The 25,176-nt window shown below is 37.3% G+C and overlaps 1 protein-coding gene across 2 annotated transcripts in view; it reads left to right on the top strand.

The window, feature by feature from the left end:
- Positions 1–256: 256 nt before the first annotated feature.
- Positions 257–25,176, top strand: part of LOC128553761 (uncharacterized) — a 50,613-nt gene continuing 25,693 nt past the window's right edge. For both annotated transcript variants that reach the window (XR_008369433.1, XM_053534938.1), the window contains exons 1-4: positions 257–359; positions 6,955–7,136; positions 10,565–10,828; positions 13,976–14,101. Coding sequence is in view for 1 of the 2 variants with exons in the window: in XM_053534938.1 (XP_053390913.1) it covers positions 307–359; positions 6,955–7,136; positions 10,565–10,828; positions 13,976–14,101 (625 nt within the window). In the remaining variant the exon portion in view is untranslated. The remainder of the gene's footprint in view (positions 360–6,954; positions 7,137–10,564; positions 10,829–13,975; positions 14,102–25,176) is intronic.

Below are 25,176 nucleotides of genomic sequence, written 5' to 3'. Positions count from 1 at the left end.
TCAAAGTGATCTACATGAAACCAAGTCAAAATGTATGACTGCATGACAAATAGGTTAAATTTAAATTTAGGTCGTCTGGGTCAAGACTGGATTAATTGGTCAGATCATAGAAAATTGCAGACTTTTTGTTAAAGTCCAAAACTTGGTCATGATGGTTGAAAAATTAGGTCAAGGAGCAATACAGCACCTTCGTGGATCTCTTGTTTGTTAACTTAAACTCAGTCTGTTAAAACATAATTTTACTTCTGCACTTGAATTTGATGTCATTTTATTTTCAGGGTTGCTTCTCATGCTGACGAGAATTATATGAACTCACGTAATCTTGGATGTATTTTTGGACCATTGCTTTTAAGACCACAGTATGTATTGTTTACTTTAAAGTAATGAAATAATTAGATGTATGTTTCCCTTTATATTTTATTTGATAACAAATAGCATTTGACTTCACCAGTAATTTTCAATAAGGCTGAAATACCATGGATTTGAAGTTTGCTCATTTAAATCATTACCTGTCAGTCGCAGCATATATTTAATTCCTATACCATTACAATTTACCAAGCGAAAAGATGAATGGATTAAATTTTGAAGATACTTGATGTTAAAGTATTTTTTTTACGATTTTAGACAATGGCTAGTAAAACGGGTCTATAAGACTAGCCTAAAGATCTATTTCTATATGAGTCACATACACTAGACTATCCTATGTAGTACAGGCTAGTCATATGTGGTTTTTGAAAAACTGATATTGATACGCATTTAATACATTGAATCATTTACTTAATTATGACTTGTTTATGTACAACACGCGCATCTGGTGTAGCCTTTATGATCTTACACTATGGCAAAGAAATAATTTTCTTTTGTAAAGGACGGATTCAAAATGTGTAACTGTTCTTTTTATATAATTTCATATGCAAAAAAGATTCTTCATCTTACCTTTTATTCAGATAATACAACTCAACAAAGTTTATTAGTCCCCTACTGGTTGAAAACTAGTTTCGAGGACTATAGGATTGAGTCTTTTCGTCCGTCCGTCATTCCGTACTTTCGTCCGTGTGCATTTCCGTGTCTGGTCCATAACTCTGTCATTCATCAAGGGATTTTGATATTAGTTGCCATAAATGTTTCCCATGATGAGACGGCATGTCAAGTGCAAAATCCGGACCCTAACTCCTAGGTCAAGGTCACACTTGGAGGTCAAAGGTCAGCAGGGCTTTTTTGCTGTCCTGTCCATATCTCTGCCATCCATGAAGGAATTTTAATATTACTTGGCACAAATGTACCCCATAATAAGACGATGTGTCTTGCACAACTTTAAGACCCGTAGCTCAAAGGTTAAGGCCACACTTGGCAGTCAAATGTTAACATGGCATGAACAGATGTCCGGTCCAGAACTCAGTCATCCATTTAGGGATTGCAGTAACTTCGCATAAATATTCCCATAATCAGACAACATGTCATGTGCAACACCCATAACCCTAGCTTTAAAGTCAAGGTCACACTTTGAGATCAAAGTTAATAGTGGGTTTTTTTCCTGTCCGGTCCATAACTTTGTTATGCAAAACAGGCTTTGAATATCAATTGGCACAAATATTCCCCTAAATTAAACAACATGTCATGTGCAAAACCCGGACCATTAGCTGAAAGGTCAATGTCACACTTAGAGGTCAAATGCCAACAGGGCTTTTTCCTGTCTGGTCTGTAACTCAACAATTCTTAAAGGAATTTTAATATTACTTGGCACAAATATACCCCATAATAAGATAATGTGTCATGCGCAACACCCTGACCCCTAGCTCAAAGGTCAAGGTCACACTTGGAGGTCAAATATTGATAGAGTTTTTTTTAAGCTCACCTGTCACGCACTGACAGGGTGAGCTTTTGTGGTGGTCCGTCCGTCGTCCGTCCGTCCACAATGTCTTGTGAACACGATAGAGACCACATTTTGCAATCAATTTTAATAAAACTTGCACACAATTTGTATTGGCGTAATAGCTCGGTTCCTTTCGAAAACTGGCCAGATCCCATCATGGGTTCCAGCCATATAGAGCCATATAGATTTATGGTTTGATTTGATACAAACTTGCAAAATATCTTTAACAACAATAGATCTTGGATTCCATGATGAATCCGACAGATCCAATCATAGGTTCCGGAGTTATGGCCCCTGATTGACCTCTGAAAGAGCAAGAATTTGTTAATTTTACCTTGTGAACACGATAGAAGTGACATTTTACATTTGATTTTAACTACACTTGCAACTTAAGTCACAATAATATCTCGATTCTTTTCAGAAACCGGCTAGATTCCGTCATGGGTTCTAGAGTTACTGCCCCTAAATGGGGAAATTTTTTCTATATTGGCCCTTTCAGCCATATAGAGGTTTCATTTATGCTTTGATTTGAAATCAAAGAATAAGCTTGTTTACACTCTAGGGGGCACATTTTTTATTCTATCTTCATAAAACTTGGTCACAATGTTTGTTATCATAAAGTTTTGGACGAATTTAAATCTGGGTCACGTCGGGTCAAAAACTAGGTCACTAGTATACATTCTAGAGGCCACTTGTTTGCTCCAATCGTCCCGAAACTTTGTCAAAATGTTTGTTTTCATAAAATCTTGGACAAGTTCGAATTTGGGTCACGTCGGGTCAAAAACTATGTCACTAGTATATACTCTAGAGGCCACTTATTTGCTCCAATCTTCCCGAAACTTTGTCAAAATGTTTGTTTTCATAAAATCTTGGACAAGTTCGAATCTGGGTCATGTGGGATAAAAAGTTAGGTCACTAGGTCAAATCAAAGAAAATGCTTGTGTACACTCAAGAGGCCACGTATTTGGTCCAATCTTGATGAAAATTTATCAGAATATTTGTCTCCATGAAATCACTAGGCAAAACATGTTTACACTGTTATGGTGTGTTACTCAGGTGAGCGACCTAGGGCCATCTTGGCCCTTTTGTTTAGTATGGTCAATAACTCTGTCATCCAAGAAGGGATTTTAATATTACTTGGCACAAATGTTTTCCATAATGAGACAACTGGTCTGATGCAACCCCTTATCCTTAACTTAAAGGTCAAGGCCACTGTCAGAAATCACCTGAAGATTAATCTTTTCCAGTCCAGTCTGTAAAATATTTTTATGTAAGCTCACGTGTCATATGGACCCAATTAAAAAAAAATGTTGGTGTATTTTCTTCAGAATTACTTCCATTTAATATGATTTCTTACATTTTTCTCATACTTTCCTGCCAATTTCAAAATAAAATGTTTCCAAAATTGAAATTAAATACTTTTTTATATTTATAGATGTTTTAAACAGTGAACAACTGTAGATTTTCGTATATGCAAATTTTAATCCAAAAGTTGTGTTTAACATATTGTATATATAGTACAATATTGTTTTTATATCATTGACAGATAACGGTTAATTATGTTATACTGCAGTAGAGAAAATTAGGTGCCTTCCAGTAGGGAACTTTGTATAGCAGGGCAATACTTCATTCACTTGTTTTCAAACAGTCTCCCCCCACCACACCCACCCACTGGGGGAGACATGTTTTTTCCCTTTTCATCCGTCATACTTCATTTCCAATTAAAGATTGGAGAACTGTTTGATCTAAAACCTTCAAACTTCATAGGGTGATAGAGCTTACGGAGTAGATTACCCTTATTGGTTTTTGGGTCACTCCATCAAAGGTCAAGGTCACAGGGGAAACTTCATACGATTATTGGACATGCAGAGTAGATTACTTCTAATGATTTCTGGGGCCACTTGATCAAAGGTCAAGGCCACAGGGGTCTGAACATGGAAAACGTTTCAGATCAATAACTGGAGAACCACTTGACCCAGAATGTTGAAACTTCATGGAATATTAGACATGCAGAGTAGATGACCTCTAATGATTTTAGGTTCACTTGATCGAAGGTCAACGTCAAAGGGGCGCAAATTGAAAACCTTTTTTCAATTAACAACTTGAGAACCACTTGACCCAGAATGCTGAAACTTCATAGGATGATTGGACAAGCAGAGTAGATTACTCCTAATAATCTTTGGGGTCACTCGATCAAAGGTCAAGGTCACAGGGACCAGAACATGGAAAACTGTTTCCAATCAATGACTTGAGAACCACTTGACCCAGAATGTTGAAACTTCATGGAATGATTGGACAGGCAGAGTAGATGACCCATATTGATTTTAGGGTCACTTGATCAAATTTCAACGTCAAGGGAGCCAGAACATTGAAAACGGTTTCCAATCAATAACTGGAGAAACACTTGACCTAAAATGTTGAAACTTCATTGGATGATTGGACATGCAGAGTAGATGACCCATAATGATTTAAGGATCACTTTATCAAATTTCAACGTCAAGGGAGCCAGAACATTGAAAACGGTTTCCAATCAATAACTGAAGAAACACTTGATCTAAAATGTGGAAACTTCATTGGATGATTGGATATGCAGAGTAGATGATCCCTTTTGATTTTGGGGTCACTTGATCAAAGATCTAGTTCACAGGGGGCAGAACATGCCTTATAGATGACCCCTATTGATCTTGGGGTTATTTTTTTCAGAGGTCAAGGTCACATGGGCCAGAACATGGAAACCCGTTTCCAATCAATAACTGGAGAAACACTTGACCTAGAAAAAAGAAAGACAAATCCCACACAAACATTTTGCTTATTAAGTAGAAACTTTTAACTGATCAAGGAAGCAAGTAAACTCAGTTGAGCGATATAGGGCCATTATGGTCCTCTTGTTTTTAAAATACCATTTTCCCTAGCATGACCCTACCAGAACAATTTCTCCACCCATCAGTTTTTTTAAGCGTTGATAAATAAATTTTGCCGCCTAAGTTTAGTATTACACTTGTACACCCACCCCATGTATCCACCACACCTGCAACTCTTGAGAATGTTTTGAACATTTTGTCATTTCAAATCTCTTAATTTCTTGTGTTTCTTAGGACAACCCTCCACCTTAAAACCCAGAATACCTCTTTCATTATGCCTTCGAAGAAGGAGGGGTATATTGTTTTGCAGATGTCTGTCGGTCAGTCGGTATGTAGACAAATCGGTTTCCGGATGATAACTCAAGAACGCTTGGGTCTAGGATCATGAAAGTTGTTAGGGAGGTTGGTCATGACAAGCAGATGACCCCTTTGGATTTTGAGGTTAGTAGGTCAAAGGTCAAGGTCACAGTGACCCGGAACAGTTAAACGGTTTCCAGATGATAACCCAAGAACGCTTAGGCCTAGGATCATGAAAGTTTATAGAAAGGTTGGACATGACCAGCAAATGACTCCTATTGATTTTGAGGTCAGTAGGTCAAAGGTCAAGGTCACAGTGACCAGGAACAGTTAAACGGTTTCCGGATGATTACTCAAGAACGCTTAGGTCTAGGAACATGAAAGTTGATAAGGAGGTTGGTCATGACTAACAGACGTTCCCTATTCATTTTGAGATGAGTAGGTCAAAGGTCAAGGTCACAGTGACCCGGAACAATTAAACGGTTTCGGGATGATAACTCAAGAACGCTTTGGTCTAGGATCATGAAAGTTAATACGGATGTTGGTCATGACCAGCAGATGAAACCCTATTGATTTTGAGGTCAGAAGGTCAAAGGTCAAGGTCACATTGACGCAGAACAGTAGAACTTATTTTGCCAAATAACTAGAGAATGCTTTGGTTTAAGATCACATTTGATACAGAGGTCACTTATGACTGGTAAATGACCCATAATTATTGATTTGAGGTCAGTACGTCAAATGTCCAGTGCACAGTGACCAAATAAATTCTGTTCCTTGTGCATTTACTGAATGCATCAAGGGGAGCATTTCGTGTTCTACGAGCTCTTGTTCCTTGTGTATTTTATCTCCCTTCTCTTTACACACACAACCTTCCTCCACCTAGTAGTAATTATATTGTTTTTGTCTTCCCCGTCTGTTCGTCCGTCCATCCGTCCGTCCGTCCGCAATAAGCTTTTCCAGCTTTCACAGGTCAAACTGCTGGCCGGATTTCGACAAAACTTCACAAGAGTGATCAGTACCAAGCTTAGTTGTGCATATCGCCGGCACATTCCGCTTCGCTGCACAAAATTGCCGCAAGAGCTGAAAATAGAAAAATCTTGTCCGGTTTCCACAGGTCAAACTGCTGGGCAGATTTTGACGAAACTTCACAAGAGTGATCAGTACCAAGCCTATTTGTGCATATTGCTGACACGTTCCGCTTCGCTGCACAAAATGGACGCCAGAGCTAATGGTAGAAAAATATTGTCCGGCTTTCGCAGGTCAAACTACTGGTGGATTTCGACGACACTTCACAGGGGTGATCAGTACCAACCCCAGTTATGCATATCGCTGGCACGTTCTGCTTCCCTTCACAAAATGGCCGCCAGAGCTAAAAATAGAAAAATCTTGTCTGGCTTTCACAGGTCAAACTGCTGGACAGATTTCGAAGAAACTGCACAGGAATGGTCAGTACCAAGCCTAGTTGTGCATATTGCCGGCACGTTTTGCTTCGCTACACAAAATGGCTGGCAGAGCTAAGATAGAAAAGTCTTTTCCGGACTTCACAGGTCAAACTGCTGGCTGGATTTCGACACCAATTGTGACTAGGTAACCAATATCTTTACTTTCTGATTGTAAATACATGAAGTATTTCCACATCACTTTTCGCCTTCACCTTCATGTATTAAATCCGTAAAAACCAACTGCAACTTACTTTTTGACTTTTGCCCTGCCTACCAACAAACATGCCTCTCTTCCATCCTTAGAATACATGGGGGGAGGGGGGGGGGGGGGGGTATGAGGGGGAGACATATGTTATTGTGACAAAAATACCTTCTAGTGTTTGTTCTGATTATTTGTCATCATTTCAGAGTAATGTGTTTTCATTTGATATCTTTTTATAAAATTGTAGGTTAGCATAGTTGGTATTATTTTGATTTTCAGAAACAGTCAAGGGTTATCAGCTTTATTAGATTTACAAAATCAGTCGCTGGTTGTCACACTCCTCATAGATTCTACAGAACGATTGTTTGGTAATATAATGGACTGTGAGGTAGAATCTGGAGAAAACACTGATGAAATATATCCACAACAGATGAAGAATATTGCCGGAAAAAACTCCATGGGTGATTGATGCTTTACTAATGCCCCCCACACCGATGAAAATGGTGTAAATTGTTTTTCTCATGTTGGTCTTGCTTGGGTGTACAGTCAGTCTTTATAGGATGATTGCCTTGGTTAGTAAATGATGCTTATTGTTTTGAGGGGCAAGGTCACAGTGAACATTAGACTGATAATTATTTCAGATTAATGACTGAAGATCCTTTAGACCTATGACTTTCAAGCTTGATAGGATGATTGTATGTGGTCGGAAGATTACATGTATTGTTTTGAAGTCTGTAGGTGAAAGGTCATGGTCACATTGATATTGAAATTAAAATTTTGTTAATGTTCTTTATCAGACGTAGTGCAGGCTAAACAGCACAAAAATCTCTTTCCGATGGTATGTCTCCCAGCTTCCTAGCTTCGCTAGTTTCTTAGATTACCTTGAGGTTTTGTGAGATTTGAGAACTTTCTCCAATCAAAATGTTGCTTTACACATACAGTTAATAATTTATCAAAATTAAGATTTCAAGAAGGAATTGAAGAAGTTGTTGCTAACTTATGTTTACTTTATGCAGAAACACATATTGCTGTCAATATTTTGAGACTACGTCTTCAAATAACAAAGATTTTAATGAAAATGAAAAAATGGTGTGTGTTACACATAAATATTTCTGATTAAAGAAAATGATTAACATGAACATTTCTTTTTTTTAGTTTGATACAACATTTTTAGCTCACCTGAGCAATGTTCATGGTGAGCTATTGTGATCACGCTGTGTAGGAATAGTTTGAAACACCACACACTTGTTCACTGTGATGTTTGACATGACATACAGAATCCATAACTCGGCTTTCCAATATCACAAAATTATGCACCTTTCGTGACTTAGCAGTTGTTTAATGGGATCTGTTGTCTCAGTAAGCATCATTACAGGTGTGTTTTATAATAACATGTCCGTTAAAAAAACAGACGTATTATGTCATGACGCGTGCGTCTGTCATATTCATGTCCGGAGCATAACTTGATAATCACTCAAAGTATTGATTTTAAACTTTGCATATAGGTAGGTGGCAATGAATCAATGTGCAAATCGCATGAACCAGGTCTGTAGGACAAAGGTCAAGGTCACAGCATGTTCAAATCTGTCTGTGATATGTTGTGTCAAGAGCAGAAATTGATAACCATTCAAACTATTGACTTCAAACTTGGCATATAAGTAGGTTGTGGTGAGACAATGTGCATAGCTCATGACAGGTCTGTAGGTCAGAGGTCAAGATCACAAAAAGAATTCAAATTTGTATCCAGAGCACAACTTCAAAACAATTCAAGTTATTGACTTTAAACTTGAAATACAGGTGGCTGGTGGTCATGAGGTGATTTGAGGAGTGCAGAAATCTGCATGACTCCCACCTGTTCCGCTCCCCGCATCCCTCCCCTGCCACTAGTAAAAAATCTCTTATATTTTTGTGCGTTTTTTAGACATAAAGGTATCCAAATTTTAACTGACTTTTTATACGTCCAAAGGGACGTATTATGTTATACCCCCGGTGTCCGTCCGTCCGTTAGCAATTTTATGTCCACTCTGTAACTCTTGAACTGCTCGAACAATTTTGAGGAAACTTGACACAAATGTTCACCACATCGAGACAACGTGCAGAGCGCATGTTCTGGATGGCCCGCTTCAAGGTCAAGGTCACACTTAGGAGTCAAAGGTCATACCTGAACCCCTTGAAGGATTTTAAAGAAACTTGGCACAAATGTTCACCACATCGAGACGACATGCAGAGCGCATGTTCTGGATGGCTCGCTTCACGGTCAAAGTCACACTTAGGAGTCAAAGGTCGTACCTTCGGGCGTGTATTGCTCCGCATTGCGGTGCTCTTGTTTCTCCTTTCTAACACTATTTAAACTGGGAATTCTTCTCCCTTTAGTTATTGCAACATGACAATATCATAAAAAGAATGTCAATCATTTTTTATAAACATGCAAATTCCTTTGGGCAGTATCATTTGCAATTTATCTTATAAAATCATTAAAAGTCGACAAATAATATAAGTCCAATCATCCTAGCAAGTGTCAAGGTTCTGGGTCAGATGGTTCTCAAGTTACAGATCGGAAACAGTTTTCATGCCTCAGGGCCCTGTGAGTTTGACCTTTGACCTACAAATCCTAACGTCAAAAGGGGTCATCTACTTTGCATGTCCAAACATCCTTTGAAGTTTCAAGGTTCTGGGTTTAGTTGTTCTCAAGTTAGTTATTGGAAACTGTTTTCCATCATCAGTCCCTGTAACCTTTGATGGAATGACCCAAAAAACAAAAGGGGTCGTCTACTCTATCAGCCCTATCACCCTATGGAGTTGAAGTTTCTAGTTAAAATGGTTCTCAAGTTATTGATCGGAAATGAAGTGTGACGGACGGACATGTCTCCCCCAGTATGGGGAGACATAATGATAATGTATTTAATGTTTTAAATGTACACATGTACTGTAAGCATAATACGTTCACATATGGTCGTCAATATAAAAATTTATGCATATTTATGTCTGTACCTCTTTTTATACGCCCGTCTCTGAAAGAGCTGGGCTTATTATGTGAACACCCGAGGCGGGCGGTCGGCGTCCAAGGCATGTCCGCTCTCTAAGTCGAACAGTTTTCATCCGATCTTCACCAAACTTGCTGACAATGTTTGTGGGCATAATATCTCGGCCAAGTTTGATAACCAGCCAAATCGCCCCAGGCACTCATGGATTATGGCCCTTTAATTACTCGAATAACTGCGAATTTAACATTGTCCGCTCTGTTAGTCGAACAGTTTTCATCGGATCTTCACCAAACCTGCTGACAATGTTTGTAGGCATAATATCTCGGCCAAGTTTGATAACCACCCAAATCGTCCCAGGCACTCCTTGATTATGGCCCTTGTCCATTACTCGAAAAATTGCGAATTTATCCTTGTCCGCTCTGTAAGTCGAACAGTTTTCATCCGATCTTCGCCAAACTTGCTGACAATATTTGTGGGCATAATATCTCGGCCAAGTTCGATAACCACCCAAATCGTCCCAGGCACTCCTTGATTATGGCCCTTGTCCATTACTCAAAAAACTGCGAATTTAGCCTTGTCCGCTCTCTAAGTCGAACAGTTTTCATCGGATCTTCACCAAACCTGCTGACAATGTTTGTAGGCATAATATCTCGGCCAAGTTCGATAACCACCAAAATCGCCCCAGGCGCTCTTGGATTATGGCCCTTGAATTAGGCCAAGTTCGATGACGGGCGTATTTTTTGACAGTCTGGCACTCTTGTTGTTTTATCTGGACATTGAATCGATATAAAGGCATATGTCTTTGATGAGATCCAGAATTGTGGAAATCATATACAGGTACTTTCAATCACTAATAACTGTTTAAGAGGTAAACTCTGTTATTTTGATCTTTGAATATTTTAAAGGTATTCTGCCAAAAGAAATTCTCAATATGGACAAGGATTCAATAGATTTGTACAAGAAAGCGCTGCAGGATGGCAAGGTTTCTGTTTACAATATCCGCTTAATGGTAGTTGGTCATTATGATGTTGGGAAAACAACGTTGACGAAACGTCTCTTAGGGGAGCCTGTTAATATTACAGAACGAGCCAGTACAGATGGTATAGATGTTCATGTTGATAGATGTAAGATCTCTCTTAAAGATGGGGCGTGGATTTTGCAAAAACCTGGTGAGTGATGTATATTTGATTCACAAGTATCCCTAACTGACTTATTTTCATATTTTCAAGATAAAACATCAGGATGAATATTGATTCGCACATGGCAGCCCGACTGCGTCAGTTCATTTATCGACCATTTTGTGAAGGATGTACGTTTCCATATATATGCATATCATACATCAGAAAAATATGTTGTTAAAACATGTCAAAATTTCAATTAAATTATACAACACCCTCTTTTATTTGTCCCCCGTGTTTTTAGAAGAAAAAAGGAGGACATAGAAATGGGTTCCGTTCTTCCTTCTGTCCGTCCGTCCTTCCGTCCGTCACACTTGGTATCCAGTTTTATACTCTGCCATCCATGAAGGGATTTTGAAATGACTTGGCACAAATGTTACCCATAATAAGACGCGTGTTATGCGCTAGACCTAGACCCCTAGATCTAAGGTCAAGGTCACACACAGAGGTCAAATGTTAAGAGGGTCTGTTTGTGTCGGGTCCATTTTTTAGCGACTCATCAAGGGATTTTGAAATTACTTGGAACAAATGTTTACTTTAAAGAGACGATGCGTTATGCACAAGACCAAGACCCCTAAATCAAAAGGTCAAGGTTACATTTAGATGTCGAATGTTATCATGACCTTTTTTGTCCGGTCCATAGCTCTGTCATTTATCAAGGGATTTTAAAATTACTTGGCACAAGTGTTCCCAATAATGAGATGTATCACTTGCAAGGCCTAGGCCCCAATCTAAAAGGTCATGGTGACACAAACAATCACCATAACAGAATGATTTGTTGCATGTAAGAATCAGACCTCTACTGCAAGGTCAAGGTCACCTTTTAAGATAAAACATTTTTGGTAATTATTTTTGTCACCAGGTCTAATTATTTTATGAAAAGACGTTTATATGAATAACATGGCATATATATTCAGCATAACAAGACAATGTGTCTTGTGCAAAAGGTAAGGTCACAGGTACCCGGGTTACAGCTTTTTGTCGGTACATGGAATTGCTTCCCTTTTATATGATAAAATACAATACACGGGCTTTACATCAGTGTTCCCACTAGTTTAAAGATGAAATTATGTTTAAAGTATGATGATTGGTATTGATAAATATAAAAAGCTATTAACAATTGTAGACTTCCAGAATGCAAACCCATTCACAAATTATAACCTAATGGTATTTATAGATAAATACAGTATAATTATGATTGCATTACATTATGTTGATATGTAGTGCAGCTCTGTATTGACCAACACTGGTATTAACTTTCTCTTATGTGCAAGTACAAAACTTAAGTTTCATTAGTATCATACCAATGGCATGCATGTTGCCCCACTTACTAAGAAGATGTTGTATTGGCATGAATTATGTTGTGTGAAAAATGTTCCTTGACATCGGTAACTCTCTTACAAATTCTCGTTGATTTAGTTATGCACAGATGTTCCTTGATTAGCCATCTACCAATTGTGTCCAGATTGTTCCAAAACAATCCAATCCAATGCCAAGCTACAGTTAGAAGAAAACCAAAAGACATCGATTTTAAAATGATTCCTAAGGGACCACCTACAAGATTGTTTAAATTTGTTTGATTCGTCAGAAAACAAAAGTACCAGGCCTAGAAATGAAAAATCTTTAAATATTATCCTGTCTTAAACTGCCGGTCCGATTTCGAAAAACATCACTAGACTGTTCCATTGTTGACTCAGTACCCGCCCGCTTAGCTCAGTAGGTAAGAGCGTTGGTCTATGGATCGCAGGGTCGTGAGTTCGATCCTCGGGCGGGGCGTATGTTCTCCGTGACTATTTGATAAACGACATTGTGTCTGAAATCATTAGTCCTCCACCTCTGATTCATGTGGGGAAGTTGGCAGTTACTCGCGGAGAACAGGTTTGTACTGGTACAGAATCCAGGAACACTGGTTAGGTTAACTGCCCGCCGTTACATGACTGAAATACTGTTGAAAAACGGCGTTAAACCCATAACAAACAAACAAACAAACAAACAGTACCTCGTTGTACAAATTATTCAAGTTTGTCAAAACACATTATAGTGGAAGCATTTAAAATCCTCCTGTCAGAAACCACTTGTCCAATTTCAAACTAATTTCATAAATATTTTCCATGCGTTACCAAGCAAGCTGTGAAATTGAGCGATCTAAGTCCATGGCCCTATTGTTGTTGCATTCTTGTTTGTGTGTGTGCCTGCTAGGCCGCTGTTTGCATGTGTGCATTTGCGCATGTCCATGTTTCTGTGCCGAATGCTAAGTGGGTGGGCTGCGTTATTTGTGTGCGGCTTTTACGGGTCAGTCATAGACTTTAGTCCTTGTAGCTGTTCTTACCGTTTCATGCGGCATAAACTATATGCGGGACATAGTTTAAGAAGATTGTTTTGAATATGTTAATACATAGACCCACTTAAAGTTCTACTCTTTTTACAACGATGATCATCATTTGTTCTACAGACATGTACAATCCGTTTTTGCACTTTTGTTCCCTGTACTGGCACAAAGACCTTTACAATAGTTTCCCATATTTTCTACTTACATTTGTTGCTGTTGTTAGGAAAGATAACAGGATTTGTCATCCGTTACTTAACTGTAGTTCCCCATATCTTGTTACTTACATTTCTTTGCAGTCGTAGTAAAGATACTAGGATTTTTCATCCAGTACTTAGTTAGAAGATATGATTTGTTTTGGGTTTAGCGCCATTTTTAAACAGTATTTCAGTTATGTAACGGCAGGCAGTTAACCTAACCAGTGTTCCTGGATTCTGTACCAGTACAAACCTGTTCTCCGCAAGTAACTGACAACTTCCCCACATGAATCAGACGTGGAGGACGAATGATATGTCATTTATCAAATCGTCACAGAGAACATACGCCCCTCCCGGGGATCGAACTCACAACCCCGAGATCCGTAGATCTGTGCTGTTCCTATTGAGCTAAGTGGGCGGGCTAGAAGATATGAATCTATATTTAGAATATAGTTCTGACATATTATAGAATAAAGATTTCATATATTTATAGATATCTTTTATCAACAGTGTTCTGTAAGTAAACACAAAGTCGAACATCTTTGATTATATCAGTGCTTAAGATACTTGAAACGATGCTGACGTTATTATCAAATTAACCTGTTTTTTAACCAGACAAAGCTCGGAAGACGATTTTCCATCAGCTGGCAAAGTTATTTAAAAAGGGTGACCAAGAAGTGACTCAACTGAAATCTTCAGAGGAGATGAACGCAATGTCAGAAATCAGGGACACATTACACGGTAATGGTGTTGTTTGTATATTTTATCTCTCCTGAGCATTTTGCAGTAAAAAATACTTAGGTCAGTTTTTGTGATCACCCTTGTGTCCGTCGTCAATGGCGTCATCGTTTAAACTTAAACAACTACTGATTAGACTTACACCAAACTTAGTCTGTAGCATCCTGGCAAGGTTTTTTTCTAATTTTTTTAGCTCACCTGTCTCGTAGTGACAGGGTGAGCTTTTGTGATCGCCCTTCGTCCGTCCGTCGTCCGTGCGTTCACAATTTCTTGTGAACACAATAAAGACCACATTTTGCAATCAATTTTAATGCAACTTGCATGTAACTTGTATTGGCATAATATCTTGGTTCCTTTCGAAAACTGGCCAGATCCCATCATGGGTTATAGAGTTATGGCTCCTTAAAGGGCCAAAATTTGCTATTTTTGGCTTATGAACATGATAGAGACCACATTTTGCAATTGAGTTTAATAAAACTTGCTCAGAAACTTGTATTGGCATAATATTTCGGTTCCTGTCGAAAACTGGCCAGATTCCATCATGGGTTTCAGGGTTATGGCCCCTTAAAGGGGCAAAATTTGCTATTTTTTGCTTGTGAACACAATAGAGACCAAAATTTGCAACTGATTTTAATCAAACTTGCACATAACTTGTATTGGCATAATGTCTTGTTTCCTTTCGAAAACTGGCCAGATCTCTTCATGGGTTCTAGAGTTATGGCCCATTAAAGGGCCAAACATTACTATTTTGGCTTTTGCAGCCATATAGAAGAGACTTCATTTATGGTTTGATCTGATACAAACTTGCAAAATATCTATAACAACAATAGATCTTGAATTCCATGATTAATCTGGCAGATCCAATCATAGGTTCCGGAGTTACGGCCCCTGATTGACTCCTGAAAGAGCCAAAAAAAAATTTACCTTGTGAACACGATAGAAGTGACATTTTACATTGGATTTTAATTACACTTACAACTTAAGTCACAATAATATCTCGGTTCCTTTCAAAAACCGGCTAGATTCTGTCATGGGTTCTAGAGTTACTGCCCCTAAAAGGGGAAAATTTTTCTATTTTGGCCCTTTCAGCCATATAGAGGTTTCATTTATGCTTTGATTTGAAATCAAAGAATAAGCTTGTTTATACTCTAGGGGGCACATTTTTGATTTTATCTTCATAAAACTTGGTCAGAATATTTGTTATCATAAAGTCTTGGGTGATTTTAAATCTGGGCCACGTGTGGTTAAGAACTAGGTCACTAGGTCAAATCAAAGGAAAAGCTTGTATACACTCTAGAGGCAACTTTTTAGCTCACCTGTCACGTAGTGACAGGGTGAGCTTTTATTATGGCATTTTGTCTGTCGTCCGTCCGTCCGTTCACAATTTCTTGTGAACACGATAGAGACCACATTTTCCAATCAATTTTACTCAAACTTGCACACAACTTGTATTGGCATAATATCTCGGTTCCTTTCGAAAACTGGCCAGATCCCATGATGGGTTTCAAAGTTATGGCCCTTTAAAGGGCCAAAATTTGCTATTTTGGATTCTGAACATGATAGAGACCACATTTTGCAATCAATTTTAATCAAACTTACAAACAACTTGTATAGGCATAATATCTCGATTTCTTTCGAAAACTGGCCAAAGCCCTTAATGGGTTCCAGAGTTATGGTCCCTTAAAGGGCCAAAATTTGCTATTTTAGTCTTTGCAGCCATATAGAGACTTCTTTTATGGTTTGATTTAATAAATACTTGCAAAATATCTTAAGCAACAATAGATCTTGGATTCCATTATGAATCCTTCAGATCCAATCATAGGTTCCGGAGTTATGCCCCTGACTGATCCCTGAAAGAGCCAAAATTTGTTAATTTTTACCTTGTGAACACGATAGAAGTAACATTTTACATTCCATTTTTACCACACTTACATACAACTTAAGTCACAATAAGATCTCACTTTCTTTCGAAAACTGGCTAGATTCCAACGTGGGTTCTAGAGTTACTGCCCCTGAAATTGGCACAATTTTCTATTTTGGCCCTTTCAGCCATATAGAGGTTTCATTTATGCTTTGATTTGATACAAACTTGCACAGAATGTTTATCTTGATGATCTCTAGGTCAAGTTCGCAACTGGATCATGTGGGGTCAAAAACTAGGTCAACAGTTCAAATCAAAGGAAAAGATTGTTAACACCCTAGAGGCCACATTTATGACCATATCTTCATGAATCTTGGTCAAAATGTTTATCTTGATAATTCCTAGGCAGTTTGAAACTGGGTCATGTGGGTTCAATAACTAGGTCACCCGCTCAAATCAGAGGAAAAGCTTGTTAACACTCTAGAGGCCATAATTATGACCCTATCTCCTTGAAACTTAGTAAGAGTGTTTATCTTGATGATTCCTAGGTCATGTTCGAAACTGGGTCATGTGGAGTCAAAAACTAGGTCACCACTCAAATCAAAGGAAAAGCTTGTTAACACTGTAGAGCATTTATGACCTTATCTTCATGAAACTTGGTCAGAATGTTTATCTTGATGATTCCAAGGCCAAGTTTAACAGGTGAGCGATATAGGGCCATCATGGTCCTCTTGTCTATATATTACGTTTCTTTAACAGTCTCAGTAAGTTTTGAAGGGAATTAAAGACGAAGCTAGCATGCTTCCTAACAGAATAAATAACAGAGACAATAATTAATTAAATAAAATTACAATATTTTCGGATTCTCAACACTGAATAAAAGCAGTTGTGGTTAAAACATTTAGTGCAAAATATTTTTGATTCATGACTTTCAAAGAATATATCTCATTACTACATGTATTTCATTTTAAACAATTGATTTACACAACAACAGATGCAAACTTGATGGTGATCCCTAATGAGGTGGTTGAGATGTCAGCTATGGTCAGGGTCCGTCAAGTATTTCCGTATTGAAAATATATAATTGTGCATGATTTGGTAGAAAAGTGTGGTGTTAGTCATTAGATTAGCAACATATTTTATCAGGAAACATCCAAAAATTATTACCGAAAGTCAAATATCTACATGTCACACTAAGGAGCCATATGTAATAAACACAACTTATGTATATAGCAGAGGTGTTGATTACATTTCAACAAAGAACTGAATATGTGGCCGAAAATAATTGTGTATGACAGTGTATCTTGAAATATACAATCATGTTGTTCAAGGCATTTTGAAATTTCAATAAATTCAAGTTATGCTGTCATAAGATAACTTTTTGCATTTTACAAAATTCGCAAGTGTTAAATTTATAAACACTTATGGATGAAACACATTATAAAAAGTAATGTTGATATATGATGGTAACTAAGAAGAACCATTTGGGATTTTTTTTTTGTTCTGTGAATATATTTTTGTTTAACGCCTTCGATTCGGTTTTAATAAATTTGTCCGAGTGAGTATATTGTTTTCTAAATCATTTTTGTTGTCATAAATAGCATATATAGGAGCTTTTAGTGATAAATTTTTGAGTCAGCAATCTGTATCTCCTTTTGGCTTTTAATCATCATACATTGTTTAAAAAAAGAAGCCATTTTTGACATACGTACGGACGAATGTACAGACACACCTATGTGTGACATGACCAAACTCTATGCAAATGCATCACTCGGCCCTAGGAATAGGCATAAGTCAATATACACATAAACATGTATAAAAATGAAATAAAAGTTTTACTAAAATAGCTATTTGTTTTAATGGCTGCAATTTTGAATGTCCTAAAAACAGAATTCCAAATAGCTGTGACCTTGGCCTTTACAGCCAAAAGTCTTATATTGACCCAAGCTAGTGTTGTACGAAATTTGGTACTTTTGTCTAGCCTGTCTAGATCTTTTGAACAGACACATGGCGGCTTAAGTTCAAAGGAAAGGAAAGCTGACTTTCGGCATTAGTCCTTTTATGTAGGGTGGAAGGAAACTCTGACAGTAAAATTTTATGGTGTATGTGATGTAACTTGACATAATTCTACTCAATTTGTATATTCTACAACTAATATATCTTAGATTTAAAGGAACTGAAAATGGTTTTTGTATCGATTTTTATGATGCAGTTAAGCGAATTATGGTCAATATGTACCACTTTTTATGTGTACCAGGTATTATGTGTGCCACTTTTGGTCAATGTGTCATATTAGTGCAAGAAATTGGTGAAAGCATGAAACTTGGCATGGTAGTAGATAAATATAATACGCTTCATTTAAGACTAAGAAGCAGGTTATGAATATTCAAAATGGCCACCAAAATTCAAGATGGCCACCATAATCAGTATTTTTAGCTCACCAGGGCAAAAAGTGCTCAAGGTGAGCTATTGTGACCGGTCATTGTCCGGCGTCCGTCGGCGTGCGTTGTCCGGTGTGCGTCAACATTTGCCTTGTGAACACTCTAGAGGCCACAATTGTAACTCAGTCTTTATGGAAGTTGGTCAGAATGTTTGTCTTGATGATCTCTAGGTCAAGTTTGAATCTGTGTTATGTGGGGTCAAAAATTAGGTCACCCGGCCAAATCAAAGGAAAAGCTTGTAAACACTTTAGAGGCAACAGTTGTGACTCAATCTTTATGAAACTTGGTCAAAATCTTGATTGTCTTGATGATTTCTAGGTCAGGTTTGAGTCTGTGTCATATGGGGACAAAAACTAGGTCACTAGGCCGATCAAACTAAAATCTTGTTAACACTCTAGAGACCACAGTTTAAGTTTGAAACTCATGAGAATTAGTCAGAATGTTTGTCTTGATGATCTATAGGTCAAGTTCGAATCTGGGTCATGTGGGGTCATTGCACAGTAGTACATATATTGGTAAAGTATGTTATTTAAACATTTTTTTACACTTACGTTTGTTAAACAAATGTGGCTAACAAAATTCAATGCATTGTAGTGTACATATTTGTAAAACAGTCGTAACACTTACCTTGGATAAATAAATTTAATATGGCAAACAAAATTCAAGATGGCCACCATAATATAATTTTTCCATGAAAATCGTGGCGTCAGTTTGGCATTTTGTGTGAAAATTGTAAAATGTTGCTTGGCAGTATAATATATTTGTAAAATATGCTTCTTAAACATATTTAACATTTACATTCGGTAAATAAAGCCAATATGACCAACAAGTTCCAGATGGCCACCATAAAATCTGTGGTATGGATTTACTACGGAAATGCACACCTAATCTCGTATTTCTAAAACAGATCATAGTAAATTCCATTGGATTAATTATCGTTCTTAATGTTCGTATATTTGTATCACCCGACAACAAAGTTGTTAGGGAGGGGGGGGGGGTATACTGGTTTCAGGTTGTCTGTCTGTCCGTCTGTCTGTCTGTCCGTCTTTCCGTAGACACAATCTTGTGCGCACCATCTCTCCTCATCCCCTTGCCACAATTTAATGAAACTTCACACAAGTGAATAGTAACAACAGTAGTTGTGCAGTGGGCATGTAAGGTTATTTCAGAAAAAAAATTGCAGAGTTACGGGACTTTGTTTTTTGTTACTATACTATATACATAGACACAATCTTGTGCGCACCATCTCTCCTCATCCCCTTGACACAATTAAATGAAACTTCACACAAGTGATCAGTAACAACAGTAGTTGTGCATGGGGCATGTTAGGTTCTTTCAGAAAAAAAATTGCAGAGTTACGGGACTTTGTTTTTTGTTACTATACTATATACATAGACACAATCTTGTGCACACCATCTCTCCTCATCCCCTTGACACAAGTTAATTAAACTTCACACAAGTGATCAGTAACAACAGTAGTTGTGCATGGGGCATGTTTAGTTCCTTCAACAACAAAAATTGCAGAATTATGGGACTTTGTTTCTTGTTAACATACTATGTACATACAGTCTGCATATGCAATCTTGTGCGCGCCTAATCTTCCGAACCCTTTCACACAATTTAATGAAACTTCATACAAGTGATCAGTACTAACCCTAGTTGTGCATGGTGCATGTTACGTTCTTTTAGGTAAATATTCTGCATAGTTATGGGACTTTTGTTTTTTGTTACTATACTGTATACATACAGTCTATATACATACAGTCCACATAATTATGCAATCTTGTGTGCGTCAAAATTGCAATGTACTGTGTCAGTGCATGTGGGGGGTACATTCATCACTTTCAGTGATAGCTCTAGTTTGTTCTGTTGTCATTGACTGGCCCTAGATTTTACCTGCACTTTTTAGTTTAAACGTTTTATTACAGCAGTTACAAAATAATAATTGAGGAAATGGACAGATGACTATGCCGAGTATTGCCCTCTTGATAATGTGCAGTAACGCTGCCAATGTAGGAAGAATGTGACCACTCTGTTGTCCTTTCTCTGTTATCAGCTCTGCTCTGGCAGCATTGACACAATGATTCTGTCGCATTTATTCTGTCATACAAAAGGACATCAAACCTCTAAGTACTTATTGGATGGCAATTACTTTACCCTGGGAAATCGCAGCCGCTATATGCTGTAAGCCAGTCCTAATTTTGTTTTCAAGTGAAATGCAGGTTTTTTTCCTTTTTCGCTGCAGAATAATGGGCTCTGATCACAACTAGCTTTTAGAATATCTTACAAGTGGATATCCCATACAATGTCACACCTGTTGAGAATATAATTTTATGGTCCTCTCCCAAGTTTGTTCAAATGGGGGCACTTGGCCCCTTTTAGGGGTCGCTAGAGCTAAACATAGAAATACCTTTAAACAACTTCTTTTCATGAACCGCTTGATGGATCTTCATCAAACTTGGTCTGTAGCATCATTATATGGTCCTTTCCCAATTTTGTCCAAATGGGGGCACTTGGCCCCTTGTAGGGACCGCAGGAGCTAAAATAGAAATACATTTAAATGACTTCTTCTCATGAACCACTCGATGGATCTCCATCAAACTTGGTCTGCAGCATCATTATAAGGTCTTCTCCCAAGTTTGTTCAAATGGAGCAATTGACCCTTTTTAGGGGCTGCTAGAGCTAAAAATAGAAATACTTTTAAATGACTTCTTTTCATGAACTGCTTGATGGATCTTCATCAAACTTTGTCTGTAGCATCATTATATGGTCCTCTCCCAATTTGTTCAAATGGGGGCAGTTGGTACCTTTAAGGGGCCGCTAGAGTTAAAAATAGAAATACCTTTAAACGACTTTTTCTCATGAACCGCTTGATGGATCTTCATCAAACTTGGTCTTTAGCATCATTATATGGTCCTCTCCCATTTTTTTCAAATGGGGACAATTGGTCCCTTTTAGGGACCGCTAGAACTAAAAATAGAAATACCTTTAAACAACTTCTTATCATGAACCGCTTGATGGATCTTCATCAAACTTGGTCTGTAGCATCATATATGGTCCTCTTACAAATTTGTTTAAAGGGGGGCACTTGGCCCCTTTTAGGGGCCGCTAGAGCTAAAAAATAGAAAAAAAAATAGCTAAACTGTAATAATGCATATTGTTTTTGTTTTTTTAAATTTTAAATTTAATACTTTGTCACAGGCAAGATCTAATTAGGTCAAGGTCTGCCTCAGGTGAGCGACTTAGGCCCATTTGGGCCTCTTGTATATGTATCTGTTAATTATCAAAGAACAGAAGTAACATTAGATAAGACAATGTGTATTTTCAGTCCAGAAAATATGGTATGCTTTAAGAAAAAAAACTCAAGTGTCAGTAGTGGTTCCAGAAAGTGCTGGCCATCTTGGAATATGGTGACCGTAATGGATTTTTTCTCAATATCGTTCTATAGATTATGTAAGGGTATATATTTCAAATATTACTGTTCCCATTTACATCCCTTTTAGATAATGTAAACAATCACCTTTTTCAAATAATAGATTATTTTTGGCGGCCATCTTGTATTTTTGGCGGCCATATTGATTTTTCAATATAAATTGTGGACTTATTCAATGGATATCATCATATTCCGCTATTATTTCCAATGTTAAAGTTTCTTGCATGATATGCACACTTATTTTGCCATTTTCTTATAAAATTGTGAATTATTGTGGCCATTAGGATTTTAGCAGCTATCTTGGATTTCCACAAACCGCTTCCTAGTCTTAAATGAAACATATTATATTTATCTACTATCTTGCCATGGTTTCATGCTTTTCACATAAGGTGCACAATTCACCCCTTTTTATGCACGGATTTCTTGCATTATATAGAATATATAGGGAAATCAATTTGAGGTTTAGAATGATGTTAATTGCATTTGATGACAGCAATCATGGACATAAATTATTTATTAAACAGACAGATAATTTATAGTCTTATGTATCTATTGAAGAAAATGTGTTAAATTTTCTATGATAATTGCAACTGTATCTTCTAAGAGTGGAAGCGGGTTGGCAGCAATTACCACTCTCCTGACCTTAGTAGCCTAAGAAGTGTCATATATTCACAAAAGTTTTGTCCTAAAACTTCACCAGAGGTCACCAATTCTCACCTGTATTAGGAAATATCTCAGACCCTCTTCTCTATTTACTCCCAAATGTTGATCTGCATTTGGGATTCTGCCAAAATTGTTTTCATATGCCTCCATCACTTCCTGTGTCAAGAATGATATCTTGGTACTCAGAATTTTGAGGGAAAGATACAACAGAGCTAGGTCATTATTTCATACCTTTATTTTAAAAACTTCCTTTTTATTAATTATATTTTGCAAGTTTGTGCTCTGTAAAAAGTGGTTGAATTTGTCTGAATGTCTGCCATACAAATTGTTTTTGCTCTCTGAAATTTATGAATTTGTTTAATTGCCTGCTTTGCAAATTTGTGTTCACTGAAATTCCTGGTAAAACAAATCTCATCTACCTGCCCCTCCACAAAACAGGGTCAGTGCACTACGAACAAACTATTTTTCAGTCATAGCCTACAGTCAAGCCAGTCAGGGCTGTTATATTTCGATCTTCTCAGATCGTTAAGCACACCGTGCATGTTTTGTTAATTTTACATTTTAGTTTTTAACTTGAACATTTTGGCATAGGTAGTTGCAATCACCCTTCGGGTAGATATGGTGTCTGCCTGTTAATATTGTCTTTCGGCAGTTTTCCTGATATACAGGCTCTATAACGTCAGATCACCATTCTAAAGTCCAGTTTGTTAAGTAAAGGTCGTTTTTTTCTCGCTTGGGCAAGTCCATTATTTTAACTAAAGACCATATGCCGCTTTTAATGGAATTGCATTCTGTGTATCATTGAAGCTTCCATAAACACAGCCATATGAACACATCTGCGGATATCTCTTAATTGTATTTTTGTACTTGTAACATATGCAAATGTTGAGTTTAGCTCAAACCGGAGCTAGAGGGCATGGACGTTAGCTTGCATTTCCACTACCCTCCATGATCAGGCTCAATCAAACCAAGCCTGCAGCATTTTCATTTTTGACGTGTTGACCGACCTGTGGAGTTTCTACTTTTTATTTTGTATTAAAGGTCCATAAGGCTTTAAATGTTATGTTAAAAACAGGTTAAAAAGCTGTCCAAGTAGATGTTATGCCTAATTACTTGGTAAAAAAGTGCTACTTTTAATACTGCACATGAACTGTTACAGTTAGACTTAAAAGGGAGGTAATAAAAAACAATAGAATCGATAAAACGTTCTACTATTTTCATCAGTATTTAAACCTTTTATAAATATTAGAGAAAACAATTATGGGAAATAGGATTTTAGAGCTGTTGTGACCCCTGTGTCTGTCGTTGTGCCGCCTTTGTCGTCCATCGTCCACATGTTAACTGTCAACACTCTAGAGATCACAACTGTAGCCCAATCGTTTAACTTTTAGTCAGAATGTTTGTCTAAGCAAAATCGTTGACGAGTTCGAATCTGGGCCATCTGGAATCTGAAACTAGGTCACAAAACACTATAATTCTATGTTTTCTATCTGATCTTTATGAAACTTGGTGAGAATGTTTGCTGAATATAAATATTACATTTGAAATGTAGAAAAACATTGTGAACACTCTAGAGGACACATTTACTATCTGATCTTAAGAAACGTCGTCAGAATGTTCGTCTTTATTAAATCTAGGTAAAATTCGAAACTAGGTTTTCTTCGGTCAAAAGCTAGGTCTCAATGTCAGATCATTTAAGGATCTTGTTTACACTCCAGATGCCTTTTTTCTATCTGATCTGTATGAAACCTGGTCAGAATGTTTGTCTCTATAATAATTATGAGAGTTTTGAAACTAGAGCATCTAGAGTAATGAAGTAGATCATTAGGTCAACTCATAAAACAACCCTGCTAACTCTAGGCCATGTTGCTATCTTATCTGTAAGAAACCTGGTCAGAATTATTGCCTAAGCGAAACCTATGTCTAGTTTGAACTGTTTCTTTTGCGATTAAAAAGTAGGTTACTAAGACAAATAATAGAACACATGCTTAGGTTCTTAGGTCATAATATATAACGTGCTTTTTGATCAATATGAAAGTTAGTCAGAATATTTATCGCTATAAAATGTAGCTTAAAGACTAGGTCACAAGGTTGAACTAAAGAAAGCCTTTATTACACTGTAGGCCATTTTTCTACGTGATCTATATGAAACTTAACAAAATATGAATCTGTATGAAATCTAGGTAAATTTTGAAACTGGGTGATCTGGGATCCAAAACTATGTCACTTTTTCTGGCTGCGGAAAAGAAATTGACATTGCTGGGATAGGTGAGAGTGCCCTACAATCTCACGCTAAAGGAGACAAGCATAGGAAGAGCGAGAAATCCTGGACTGGCATGTTTGCTAACTCCTTTAACAAATGATTAGATCTATACTCCTAAAGGAAAATAGAAAACAAAATTGCAGTTGTTGTCTCAGGCAAATGCAAGCAGGAAAAGAGCCAATGAAAAGCTTGAAATAATTAAAAATGTGGACAGCAAGCTGGAAGAAAAACTATACCAGCTTTAAAAGCCACAAAACTTCATAGATAAACAGAAAAGAAACAATTGTAAATATGTTCAGTAAAAAATTAAACTAGAGAAAAAAATGTATGGTTGGAAATATGTTCTGTGTTCAACTTCTGAGCTGTTTTAAGTGGTGATTATTTATTGAACTGTTACACCCTTTCCCAGACTTTCAG

This window comes from Mercenaria mercenaria, unplaced genomic scaffold (assembly GCF_021730395.1).
Source record: "Mercenaria mercenaria strain notata unplaced genomic scaffold, MADL_Memer_1 contig_4285, whole genome shotgun sequence".
Taxonomy (NCBI): Eukaryota; Metazoa; Mollusca; class Bivalvia; order Venerida; family Veneridae; genus Mercenaria; species Mercenaria mercenaria.
Note: the sequence above shows the minus strand (reverse complement) of the source record. Positions and strands in the feature narration are given on the sequence as shown.